Here is a 15,000-nt window from a genome sequence, read left to right as displayed (position 1 = left end):
ACTGTACTGTACTGTCCTGTACTGTACTGTACTGTCATGTACTGTACTGTACTGTACTGTCATGTACTGTACTGTACTGTACTGTCATGTACTGTACTGTACTGTACTGTACTGTACTGTCATATACTGTACTGTACTGTACTGTACTGTACTGTCATGTACTGTACTGTACTGTATGTACTGTCATGTACTGTACTGTACTGTACTGTCATATGTACTATACTGTACTGTACTGTTATGTACTATACTGTACTGTACTGTTATGTACTATACTGTACTGTACATGTACTGTACTGTACTGTTATGTACTGTACTGTCATGTACTGTACTGTACTGTACTGTACTGTACTGTACTGTACTGTACTGTCTGTTATGTACTGTACTGTACTGTACTGTACTGTACTGTTATGTACTGTACTGTTATGTACTATACTGTACTGTACTGTTATACTGTACTGTACTGTCATGTACTATACTGTACTGTACTGTTATGTACTGTTATGTACTGTGTACTGTACTGTTACTGTACTGTACTGTCTATACTGTACTGTACTGTACTGTTGTCATGTACTGTACTGTACTGTCTATACTGTACTGTATGTACTGTACTATACTGTACTGTACTGTACTATGTACTATACTGTACTGTACATGTACTGTACTACTGTATACTGTACTGTACTGTCATGTACTGTACTGTACTGTCATGTACTATACTGTACTGTACTGTCATGTACTATACTGTACTGTACTGTCATGTACTATACTGTACTGTACTGTTATGTACTGTACTGTACTGTACTGTTATGTACTGTACTGTACTGTATGTACTGTATGTACTGTACTGTACTGTACTGTACTGTATGTACTATACTGTACTGTTACTGTCATGTACTGTACTGTCACTGTACTATGTACTGTACTGTCATGTACTATACTATACTGTACTGTTATGTACTGTACTGTTCTGTACTGTTATGTTACTATACTGTTATGTACTATACTGTACTGTACTGTATGTACTATACTGTACTGTTATGTACTGTTATTTACTGTATACTGTTATGTACTGTACTGTACTGTACTGTATGTACTGTACTGTACTGTACTGTTATGTACTGTTACTGTACTGTACTGTTATGTACTGTACTGTACTGTACTGTTATGTACTGTACTGTACTGTTATGTACTGTACTGTACTGTTATGTACTATACTGTACTGTACTGTTACTGTACTGTTATGTACTGTACTGTACTGTTATGTACTGTACTGTACTGTTATGTACTATACTGTTATGTACTATACTGTATGTACTGTACTGTTATGTACTGTACTGTACTGTTATGTACTGTACTACTGTACTGTTACTGTTATGTACTGTACTGTACTGTACTGTTATGTACTATACTGTTATGTACTGTTATGTACTGTACTGTTATGTACTGTACTGTTATGTACTGTACTGTACTGTATGTACTGTACTGTACTGTTACTGTACTGTACTACTGTTATGTACTGTACTGTGTACTGTACTGTACTGTTATGTACTGTACTGTTATGTACTGTACTGTTATGTACTGTACTGTACTGTTGTACTGTACTGTACTGTACTGTTATGTACTGTACTGTTGTTATGTACTGTATGTACTGTACTGTACTGTCATGTACTGTACTGTACTGTCATGTACTGTATACTGTACTGTACTGTACTGTACTGTACTGTACTGTACTGTACTGTACTGTTATGTACTGTACTGTTATGTACTGTACTGTACTGTACTGTACTGTACTGTCTGTACTGTACATGTACTATACTGTACTGTACTGTCATACTGTACTGTACTGTACTGTACTGTACTGTACTGTACTGTACTGTACTGTCTGTACTGTACTGTACTGTACTGTCATGTACTGTACTGTACTGTACTGTACTGTCATCTGTATGTACTGTACTGTACTGTATGTCACTGTACTGTACTGTACTGTACTGTCACTGTACTGTACTGTACTGTCATGTACTATACTGTACTGTACTGTCATGTACTATACTGTACTGTCATGTACTGTATACTGTAATGTACTGTCATGTACTATACTGTACTGTACTGTCATGTACTTTACTGTACTGTACTGTCATGTACTATACTGTACTGTACTATACTGTACTGTACAGTCCTGTACTATACTGTACTGTCATGTACTGTACTGTACTGTCATGTACTGTACTATACTGTACTGTCATGTACTATACTGTACTGTACTGTCATGTACTGTACTGTACTATACTGTACTGTACTGTCATGTACTGTACTGTACTGTACTGTACTGTCATGTACTATACTGTACTGTACTGTCATGTACTATACTGTACTGTACTGTCATGTACTATACTGTACTGTACTATACTGTACTGTACTGTCATGTACTATACTGTACTGTACTGTCATGTACTGTACTGTACTGTACTGTCATGTACTGTACTGTACTGTACTGTCATGTACTATACTGTACTGTACATGTACTATACTGTACTGTACTGTTATGTACTATACTGTACTGTACTGTTATGTACTATACTGTACTGTACTGTTATGTACTATACTGTACTGTACTGTTATGTACTGTACTGTACTGTACTGTTATGTACTATACTGTACTGTTATGTACTATACTGTACTGTACTGTACTGTACTGTACTGTTATGTACTGTACTGTACTGTTATGTACTATACTATACTGTACTGTCATGTACTATACTATACTGTACTGTCATGTACTATACTGTACTGTACTGTCATGTACTATACTGTACTGTCATGTACTGTTATGTACTATACTGTACTGTACTGTTATGTACTATACTGTACTGTACTGTTATGTACTATACTGTACTGTACTGTTATGTACTATACTGTACTGTTATGTACTGTACTGTACTGTACTGTTATGTACTGTACTGTTATGTACTGTACTGTTGTCTGTACTATACTGTACTGTACTGTACTGTACTGTACTATACTGTACTGTACTGTCATGTACTGTACTGTACTGTCATGTACTATACTGTACTGTCATGTACTATACTGTACTGTACTGTCATGTATGTACTATACTGTACTGTCATGTACTATACTGTACTGTACTGTCATGTACTATGTACTGTACTGTACTGTCTGTATGTACTGTACTGTACTGTACTGTTATGTACTGTACATGTACTGTACTGTACTGTCATGTACTATACTGTACTGTCATGTACTATACTGTACTGTCATGTACTATACTGTACTGTACTGTACTGTATGTACTATACTGTACTGTTATGTACTATACTGTACTGTACTGTTATGTACTATACTGTTATGTACTATACTGTACTGTACTGTTATGTACTGTACTGTTATGTACTGTACTATGTACTGTACTATGTACTGTACTATGTGCTGTGCTGTACTGTTATGTACTGTTATGTACTGTTATGTACTGTACTGTACTGTACTGTATGTTATGTACTGTACTGTACTGTACTGTCATGTACTATACTGTACTGCTATGTACTATACTGTACTGTACTGTTATGTGCTATACTGTTATGTACTATACTGTACTATACTGTTATGTACTGTACTGTACTGTACTATGTACTATACTGTACTGTACTGTTATACTGTACTGTACTGTATGTACTGTACTGTACATGTACTATACTGTACTGTACTGTCATGTACTATACTGTGCTATGCTGTACTGTACTGTCATGTACTGTACTGTCATGTACTATGTACTATACTGTACTGTACTGTCATGTACTATACTGTACTGTACTGTCATGTACTGTGTACTGTATGTACTATACTGTACTGTCATGTACTATACTATACTGTACTGTCATGTACTATACTGTACTGTACTGTCATGTACTGTACTGTTATGTACTATACTGTACTGTACTGTTATGTACTATACTGTACTGTTATGTACTATACTGTACTGTACTGTTATGTACTATACTGTACTGTACTGTACTATACTGTTATGTACTCTACTATACTGTTATGTACTGTACTACTATACTGTTATGTACTGTACTGTACTGTTATGTACTGTACTGTTATGTACTGTACTGTTATGTACTATACTGTACTGTCATGTACTATACTGTACTGTCATGTACTATACTGTACTGTACTGCTATGTACTATACTGTACTGCTATGTACTATACTGTACTGTACTGTTATGTGCTATACTGTTATGTACTATACTGTACTATACTGTTATGTACTGTACTGTTATGTACTATACTGTACTGTTATGTACTGTACTGTACTGTTATGTACTGTACTGTACTATACTGTTATGTACTGTACTATACTGTTATGTACTATACTGTACTGTACTGTTATGTACTATACTGTACTATACTGTTATGTACTATACTGTACTGTACTGTTATGTGCTATACTGTTATGTACTATACTGTACTATACTGTTATGTGCTATAGTGTAGTATAATTCTATACTATTTTACTGTGTTCTATACTGTACTGTTATGTACTATACTGTTATTTACTGTACTGTACTGTTATGTACTATACTGTAGTAGTTTAATTCTATACTATTTTACTGTGTTCTGTACTGTTATGTACTATACTGTTATTTACTGTACTGTACTGTTATGTACTATACTGTACTGTACTGTTATGTACTGTACTGTACTGTTATGTACTATACTGTTATGTACTATACTGTACTATACTGTTATGTACTGTACTGTACTGTTATGTACTGTACTGTTATGTGCTATACTGTTATGTACTATACTGTACTGTACTGTTATGTGCTATACTGTACTGTACTGTTATGTACTGTACTGTTATGTGCTATACTGTTATGTACTATACTGTACTGTACTGTTATGTACTATACTGTAGTAGTTTAATTCTATACTATTTCACTGTGTTCTTTTCTAAAGATCTGACAGCTCAGTGAAGATATTTGACAGACATGGACAGAGGAAGAATGAACTAAATCTACCTGGGTGAGTTCATCATACAGAAACACATCTATCTGGCCTGCTGGGACCATACTGACACATCTGGCCTGCTGGGACGATACTAACACATCTGGCCTGCTGGGACGATACTGACACATCTGGCCTGCTGGGACGATACTAACACATCTGGCCTGCTGGGACGATACTAACACATCTGGCCTGCTGGGACGATACTAACACATCTGACCTGCTGGGACGATACTAACACATCTGGCCTGCTGGGACGATACTAACACATCTGGCCTGCTGGGACGATACTAACACATCTGGCCTGCTGGGACGATACTAACACATCTGGCCTGCTGGGACGATACTAACACATCTGACCTGCTGGGACGATACTAACACATCTGGCCTGCTGGGACGATACTGACACATCTGGCCTGCTGGGACGATACTAACACATCTGGCCTGCTGGGACGATACTAACACATCTGGCCTGCTGGGACGATACTAACATATCTATCTGGCCTGCTGGGACTATACTAACACATCTGGCCTGCTGGGACTATACTAACACATCTGGCCTGCTGGGACCATACTAACACATCTGGCCTGCTGGGACCATACTGACACATCTGGCCTGCTGGGACGATACTGACACATCTGGCCTGCTGGGACCATACTAACACATCTGACCTGCTGGGACGATACTGACACATCTGGCCTGCTGGGACGATACTGACACATCTGACCTGCTGGGACGATACTGACACATCTGGCCTGCTGGGCCGATACTGACACATCTGGCCTGCTGGGACGATACTAACACATCTGGCCTGCTGGGACGATACTGACACATCTGGCCTGCTGGGCCGATACTGACACATCTGGCCTGCTGGGACGATACTAACACATCTGGGCTGCTGGGACGATACTAACACATCTGGCCTGCTGGGCCGATACTGACACATCTGGCCTGCTGGGACGATACTGACACATCTGGCCTGCTGGGACGATACTGACACATCTGGCCTGCTGGGACGATACTAACACATCTGGCCTGCTGGGACGATACTAACACATCTGGCCTGCTGGGACGATACTAACACATCTGGCCTGCTGGGACGATACTGACACACCTGGCCTGCTGGGACGATACTAACATATCTGGCCTGCTGGGACTATACTAACACATCTGGCCTGCTGGGACCATACTAACATATCTGGCCTGCTGGGACGATACTAACACATCTGACCTGCTGGGACCATACTAACATATCTGGCCTGCTGGGACGATACTAACACATCTGGCCTGCTGGGACCATACTATCATATCTGGCCTGCTGGGACGATACTGACACATCTGACCTGCTGGGACTATACTAACACATCTGGCCTGCTGGGACCATACTAACATATCTGGCCTGCTGGGACGATACTGACACATCTGACCTGCTGGGACCGATACTAACATATCTGGCCTGCTGGGATACTAACACATCTGGCCTGCTGGGACTATACTAACACATCTGGCCTGCTGGGACGATACTGACACATCTGGCCTGCTGGGACGATACTAACACATCTGACCTGTTGGGACTATACTAACACATCTGACCTGCTGGGACCATACTGACACATCTGACCTGCTACTAACACATCTGACCTGCTGGGACCATACTGACACATCTGACCTGCTGGGACCATACTGACACATCTGACCTGCTGGGCCGATACTGACACATCTGACCTGCTGGGACCATACTGACTTACCTCCCTCCATACCTCTCTGTTTCCCCCTCCCTCCCTCTCTGTCTCCCTCTCTCTCTGTCTCCCTCTCTCTCTGTCTCCCTCCCTCCCTCCCTCTCCCTCCCTCCCTCCCTCCCTCCCTCCCTCTCTGTCTCCCTCCCTCCCTCCCTCTCCTCTCTGTCTCCCTCCCCTCCTCCCTCTCTGTCTCCCTCCCTCCCTCCCTCTGTCTCCCTCCCCCTCTCTGTCTCCCTCCCTCCCTCTCTGTCTCCCTCCCTCCCTCTGTCTCTCCCTCCCTGTCTCCCTCCCTGTCTCCCTCCCTCCCTCCCTCCCTCCCTCCCTCCCTCCCTCTGTCTCCCTCCCTCCCTCCTGTCTCCCTCCCTCCCTCTCTGTCTCCCTCTCTGTCTCCCTCTCCTCCCTCTCCCTCCCTCCCTCCCTCCCTCCCTCCCTCTCCCTCCCTCCCTCCCTCCCTCCCTCCCTCCCTCCTCCCTCCCTCTCTGTCCCTCCCTCCCTCCCTCTCTGTCTCCCTCTCTGTCTCCCTCTCTGTTTCCCTCTCTGTTTCCCTCTCTGTTTCCCTCCCTCCCTCTCTGTCTCCCTCTCTTCCTCCCTCTCTGTCTCCCTCCCCTCCCTCCCTCCCTCTGTCTCCCTCCCTCCCTCCCTCCCTCTCTGTCTCCCTCCCTCTCTGTCTCTCTGTCTCCCTCCCTCTCTGTCTCTCTGTCTCTCCCTCCCTCTCTGTCTCTCTGTCTCCCTCCCTCTCTGTCTCTCTGTCTCCTCCCCTCTCTGTCTCTCTGTCTCCCCCTCCCTCCCTCCCTCCCTCCCTCCCTCTCTTCCTCCCTGCCAGGCGTTGTGTCGGGATGGACTGGGATAAGGACGGAGACATCTTGGCAGTGATCTCTGACAAGTCCAGCTCCGTTTACCTCTGGGACGCTAACGTCAACAAGACCTCACAGATAGACAGTGGCATGAGGTGGGCTGGACTCACACACCTCAAGCTTTATTTCCACAGCACACACACACGAGTATAAAAGCTGAAATATTTACAACAAACAATACAAACTGAAGGACTAAAAACAGGAAAATCACAGTTAAAAAGGCATACACACACACACACACACACACACACACACACACACACACACACACACACACACACACACACACACACACACACACACACACACACACACACACACACACACACACACACACACACACACACACACACACACACACACACACACACACACACACACACACACACACAGACACACACACACACACACAGACACACACACACACAAACTGTTTGCAGGCCATAACATTCCCCAGTATTCCTTCCCGTCTGTGTTGGTTTCCATAGAGACCAGATGTCATTCATCCTGTGGTCGAAGGCTGGGCCCCTATTGGCTGTCGGGACCAACAAAGGAAACCTGCTGATCTACAACCAACAGACGCCACGCAAGATCCCTGTCCTGGGTAACAACACACACTGTCCTGGGTAACAACGCACACTGTCCTGGGTAACAACACACCCTGTCCTGGGTAACAACGCACACTGTCCTGGGTAACAACACACCCTGTCCTGGGTAACAACACACACACTGTCCTGGGTAACAACACACACACTGTCCTGGGTAACAACACACACTGTCCTGGGTAAACAACACACACACTGTCCTGGGTAACAACACACACTGTCCTGGGTAACAACACACACACTGTCCTGGGTAACAACACACACACTGTCCTGGGTAACAACACACACACTGTCCTGGGTAACAACACACACACTGTCCTGGGTAACAACACACACACTGTCCTGGGTAACAACACACACACTGTCCTGGGTAACAACACACACGCTGTCCTGGGTAACAACGCACACTGTCACTGTCCTGTCCTGGGTAACAACACACACACTGTCCTGGGTAACAACACACACTGTCCTGGGTAACAACACACACACTGTCCTGGGTAACAACACACACACTGTCCTGGGTAACAACACACACTGTCCTGGGTAACAACACACACTGTCCTGGGTAACAACACACACACAACACACACTGTCCTGGGTAACAACACACACTGTCCTGGGTAACAACACACACACTGTCCTGGGTAACAACACACACACTGTCCTGGGTAACAACACACACACTGTCCTGGGTAACAACACACACTGTCCTGGGTAACAACACACTGTCCTGGGTAACAACACACTGTCCTGGGTAACAACACACACTGTCCTGGGTAACAACACACACTGTCCTGGGTAACAACACAGATCATTGTGTTTGGTAACAACACACACTATCACTCTGTCAACAACACACACACACACACTGCACAACACACACACACACACACCTGGGTACACACACACACTGTCCTGGAAACAACACACACCTGTGGCTGGGAGTTCTCAGAACCTGTTGGCGCTGGGCACACCTGTCCTGGGTAACAACACACACTGTCCTGGGTAACAACGCACACAATGTCCTGGGTAACAACACACACTGTCCTGGGTAACAACACACACTGTCCTGGGTAACAACACACACTGTCCTGGGTAACAACACACTGTCCTGGGTAACAACACACCCTGTCCTGGGTAACAACACACACACTGTCCTGGGTAACAACACACACACTGTCCTGGGTAACAACACACACTGTCCTGGGTAACAACACACACACTGTCCTGGGTAACAACACACACACTGTCCTGGGTAACAACACACTGTCCTGGGTAACAACACACTGTCCTGGGTAACAACACACACTGTCCTGGGTAACAACACACTGTCCTGGGTAACAACACACACTGTCCTGGGTAACAACACACACTGTCCTGGGTAACAACACAGATCATTGTGTTTGGTTTTAAATTCTTACGTACTCTCTTTCTCTATCACTCTGTCACTCACACACACACACACACACGCACACACACACACACACACACACACACACACACACACACAGGAAAGCACACTAAGCGTATCACCTGTGGCTGTTGGAGTTCTCAGAACCTGTTGGCGCTGGGCAGCGAGGACTGCAGCGTAACCATTAGCAACCAGGAGGGAGACACCGTCCGACAGGTAACACCGTCATAAATAATCATGTCTTGTTAGCTGACTTGCCTAGTTAAATAAAAGGATAAATGAACACACCATCCTACAGTACTTCTATATCAACCTTTCTCTCGTTCTCCCTCCGTCTCTCTCCTCTCTCTATCCTTCTCTCGTTCTCCCTCCCTCTCTCTCTCTCCTATCCTTCTCTCGTTCTCCCTCCGTCTCTCTCCTCTCTCCTATCCTTCTCTCGTTCTCCCTCCGTCTCTCTCCTCTCTCTATCCTTCTCTCGTTCTCCCTCCGTCTCTCTCCTCTCTATCCTTCTCTCGTTCTCCCTCCGTCTCTCTCCTCTCTCTATCCTTCTCTCTCCCTTCTCCTATCTCCGTCTCTCTCCTCTCTCTATCCTTCTCTCTCCTCCTCTCTCTATCCTTCTCTCGTTCTCTCTCCTCTCTCTATCCTTCTCTCGTTCTCCCTCCCTCTCTCTATCCTTCTCTCGTTCTCCCTCCGTCTCTCTCCCCTGTCCCTCTCTCTCTCGTCCTCCCTCCGTCTCCTCTCCCTCTCCTTCTCTCCATCTCCCTCCCCTCTCTCCCCATCTCCCTCCCCTCTCTCTCTCCCCCTCTATCCCTCCCTCCCCCCCAGACGTCGGTGCGTTCTGACCCAGCTGATGTCCAGTTCTCTGTGATGAAGACAGACGAGAGGTCTTCCCCAGGAGAGAGCACAGTGAGTGTTGCTGTGCCAGTCTGTTACTGACTGTTCATGAAGCATTTCCTTACGGGTAACATAGAGCTGGTTAACATAGAGCTGGGCCACATAGAGCTGGGCCACATAGAGCTGGGTATCATAGAGCTGGGTAACATAGAGCTGGTTAACATAGAGCTGGTTAACATAGAGCTGGTTAACATAGAGCTGGGCCACATAGAGCTGGGTAACATAGAGCTGGGTATCATAGAGCTGGGTATCATAGAGCTGGGTAACATAGAGCTGGGTAACATAGAGCTGGGTAACATAGAGCTGGGTATCATGGAGCTGGGTATCATAGAGCTGGGTATCATAGAGCTGGGTAACATAGAGCTGGGTAACATAGAGCTGGGTAACATAGAGCTGGGTAACATAGAGCTATAGGGCTGGTATATAGTAGTGCACTATGTAGGGAATAGGGTTCCATAGGGCTGGTATATAGTAGTGCACTATGTAGGGAATTGGGTTCCATAGGGCTGGTATATAGTAGTGCACTATGTAGGGAATTGGGTTCCATAGGGCTGGTATATAGTAGTGCACTATGTAGGGAATAGGGTTCCATAGGGCTGGTATATAGTAGTGCACTATGTAGGGACAAGGGTTCCATTTGGATTTGGGGCATAACCCATATCACTCATCTCTGACCTCTGACCCCATCAGGTGAGCGTTGCCGTGGGGAAGAAGACCCTGTTCCTGTTTAACCTCAACGACCCCGACAACCCCATAGAGCTGGCCTTCCAACAGCGCTACGGACACATCATCTCCTACCGCTGGTACACACACACACACACACACACACACACACACACACACACACACACACACACACACACACACACTCACACAAAACAGATTTCTTTGGCTATTTCTGTTTGAAACTTGGCATTTTCCCTTCCTCCTCCCCTTTCTGTTTGAAACCTCCTCCTTTTCCTCCTCCTCCTCCTCCTCCTCCTCCTCCTCCCCCCTCCTCCTCCTCCTCCCCCTCCTTCCCTCCTCCTCCTCCTCCCCCCCTCCTTCCCTCCTCCCCTCCCTCCCGTCTCCTTCCTCCTCCTTCCCTCCTCCTCTCCTCCTCCCCTCCTCCCTCTCCCCCTACCTCTCCCCCCCTCCTCCTCCTCCTCCTCTCCCCTCCTCCCAGGTATGGTGATGGCTACATCCTGATCGGTTTCTCTCAGGGTTATTTTGTGGTGATCTCCACCCACATCAGAGAGATCGGTCAGGAGCTGTTCCAGGCTCACAACCATAAAGACAGTCTGACCAGCGTTGCCATTTCCTCTGCTCTCAACAAGGCTGCTTCCTGTGGGGACAACAGGTACACACACACACACACACACACACACACACACTATACACACACACACACACACTGCAGAGATTCCCTAATAAATTGTGTGTGTGTGTGTTGCAGTATAAAGATCCATGATCTGTCTGAGCTGAAGGAGATGGACGCCATCGTCAACCTGGAGGATGAGACTCAAGGTGACACACTGACTGATGACACACACACACACACACACACACCCACCCTACACACACACACCATACAGACCCACACACACAGTTGTAATAAAATTAATGTGTGCGTCCCCAAATGCAGTTAACTTGAATTTTGGTGTGTCTCTGTGACTCCGTGTGTGTGTGTGTGTGTGTGTGTGTGTTCCTCCCCAGGTCTAGACCAGTTGAGCTGGACAGATGATGGTCAGTTGTTGGCCGTCTCCACCCAGAGAGGAGCCCTGCACGTCTTCCTGACCCGTCTCCCCATCCTGGGGCACAGCTGTGGGACCCGCCTGGCCTACCTGACCTCCCTGTTGGAGGTCACCGTGTCTAACCGCGTAGAGGGGGTGAGAACACGCTGAAAACACCATTCAAAACAGAACACCTGGGGAAAACACCATTCTAAACAGAACACCTGGGGGAAACACCATTCTAAACAGAACACCTGGGGGAAAACACCATTCTAAACAGAACACCTGGGGGAAACACCATTCTAAACAGAACACCTGGGGAAAACCACCATTCTAAACAGAACACCTGGGGAAAACACTATTCTAAACAGAACACCTGGGGGAAAACACCATTCTAAACAGAACACCTGGGGGAAAACACCATTCTAAACAGAACACCTGGGGAAAACACTATTCTAAACAGAACACCTGGGGGAAAACACCATTCTAAACAGAACACCTGGGGGACCATTCTAAACAGAACACCTGGGGAAAACACCATTCTAAACAGAACACCTGGGGGAACATTCTAAACAGAACACCTGGGGGAAACCACCATTCTAAACAGAACACCTGGGGAAAACACTATTCTAAACAGAACACCTGGGGGAAAACACCATTCTAAACAGAACACCTGGGGGACCATTCTAAACAGAACACCTGGGGAAAACACCATTCAAAACAGAACACCTGGGGAAAACACCATTCAAAACAGAACACCTGGGGAAAACACCATTCTAAACAGAACACCTGGGGAAAACACCATTCTAAACAGGACACCTGGGGAAAACACCATTCTAAAGAGAACACCTGGGGAAAACACCATTCAAAACAGAACACCTGGGGAAAACACCATTCTAAAGAGAACACCTGGGGGAAAACACCATTCTAAACAGGACACCTGGGGAAAACACCATTCTAAAGAGAACACCTGGGGGAAAACACCATTCTAAAGAGAACACCTGGGGAAAACACCATTCTAAACAGGACACCTGGGGAAAACACCATTCTAAAGAGAACACCTGGGGAAAACACCATTCTAAAGAGAACACCTGGGGAAAACACCATTCTAAACAGAACACCTGGGGAAAACACTATTCTAAACAGAACACCTGGGGAAAACACCATTCTAAAGAGAACACCTGGGGGAAAACACCATTCTAAACAGGACACCTGGGGAAAACACCATTCTAAAGAGAACACCTGGGGAAAACACCATTCTAAACAGAACACCTGGGGAAAACACCATTCTAAACAGAACACCTGGGGAAAACACCATTCTAAACAGAACACCTGGGGAAAACACCATTCTAAACAGAACACCTGGGGAAAACACCATTCTAAACAGGACACCTGGGGAAAACACCATTCTAAACAGAACACCTGGGGAAAACACCATTCTAAACAGAACACCTGGGGAAAACACCATTCTAAACAGAACACCTGGGGAAAACACCATTCTAAACAGAACACCTGGGGAAAACACCATTCTAAACAGAACACCTGGGGAAACACCATTCTAAAGAGAACACCTGGGGGAAAACACCATTCTAAACAGAACACCTGGGGGAAAACACCATTCTAAACAGAACACCTGGGGGAAAACACCATTCTAAACAGAACACCTGGGGGAAAACACCATTCTAAAGAGAACACCTGGGGAAAACACCATTCTAAAGAGAACACCTGGGGGAAAACACCATTCTAAACAGAACACCTGGAGAGCGGGTGCACACGCACAGTGTCATGAACTCCGTGTCGTCTGACAGGAAGCTCCTGTTGCTGTGGCGGTGGAGGTGGAGCCTAACTTCATCGCCGTGGGACCCTACCACGTTGCCGTGGGGATGAACAACCGAGCCTGGTTCTACGCCCTGGGAGACTCCGGTGTGTGTGTGTGTGTGTGTTCACTGAGTTTGTGAGTGTGTTTTGTGTATTTGATGGTTTTTTTGAACATCAGGTGTGGAGAGGCTGAAGGACATGGAGTATTTGGGGACGATCGCCACCATGTGTCTGAACTCAGAATACGCCGCGGCTCTGTTTGAGGGCAAAGTACAGCTACACATGGTGAGAAGGGGGGGGTCTGTATGTAGTAGAAGGTCCTGTGTATTTGAGTGTCCGTATCTGTGATTTTAACCTGTGTGTGTGTGTGTGTGTGTAGATGGAGGGCGAGGGCCAACAGGAACAGAGACAGACCAGGCTGTTTCCAGACGGAGACCGTAAGGAACACATCGTCAGTCACGCCCTCACTAACGACTTCCTGTTCTACGGGACTGATGTAAGACCCCACACACACACACACACACACACACACACACACACCTCCTAGTGTGTCTCTCCATGTCTCCTCCAGAGTGGTGTGATAGTGTGTGTCTCTCCATGTCTCCTCTCAGAGTGGTGTGATAGTGTGTGTCTCTCCATGTCTCTTCATGTCTCCTCCAGAGTGGTGTGATAGTGTGTGTCTCTCCATGTCTCTCCATGTCTCCTCTCAGAGTGGTGTGATAGTGTGTGTCTCTCCATGTCTCCTCCAGAGTGGTGTGATAGTGTGTGTCTCTCCATGTCTCTCCATGTCTCCTCCAGAGTGGTGTGATAGTGTGTGTCTCTCCATGTCTCCTCCCAGAGTGGTGTGATAGTGTGTGTCTCTCCATGTCTCTCCATGTCTCCTCCCAGAGTGGTGTGATAGTGTGTGTCTCTCCATGTCTCTTCATGTCTCCTCCAGAGTGGT

The 15,000-nt window shown here is 45.9% G+C and overlaps 1 protein-coding gene across 1 annotated transcript in view; it reads left to right on the top strand.

The window, feature by feature from the left end:
• LOC121843211 (WD repeat-containing protein 19-like) overlaps positions 1–15,000 on the top strand; it is a gene marked incomplete at its 3' end in the record, with an annotated part of 32,653 nt that overhangs the window by 5,752 nt on the left and 11,901 nt on the right. The window contains 12 exon segments of the mRNA XM_042312793.1: positions 4,976–5,041; positions 7,587–7,712; positions 8,106–8,221; positions 9,734–9,849; positions 10,459–10,539; positions 11,218–11,330; positions 11,693–11,866; positions 11,963–12,033; positions 12,223–12,395; positions 14,048–14,162; positions 14,236–14,342; positions 14,437–14,553. Coding sequence (XP_042168727.1) covers positions 4,976–5,041; positions 7,587–7,712; positions 8,106–8,221; positions 9,734–9,849; positions 10,459–10,539; positions 11,218–11,330; positions 11,693–11,866; positions 11,963–12,033; positions 12,223–12,395; positions 14,048–14,162; positions 14,236–14,342; positions 14,437–14,553 — 1,375 coding nt within the window.

This window comes from Oncorhynchus tshawytscha, unplaced genomic scaffold, assembly GCF_018296145.1.
Source record: "Oncorhynchus tshawytscha isolate Ot180627B unplaced genomic scaffold, Otsh_v2.0 Un_contig_12663_pilon_pilon, whole genome shotgun sequence".
NCBI lineage: Eukaryota > Metazoa > Chordata > Actinopteri > Salmoniformes > Salmonidae > Oncorhynchus > Oncorhynchus tshawytscha.
The sequence above is the reverse complement of the archived record's forward strand: the minus strand, read 5'-3'. Positions and strand labels throughout refer to the sequence as shown.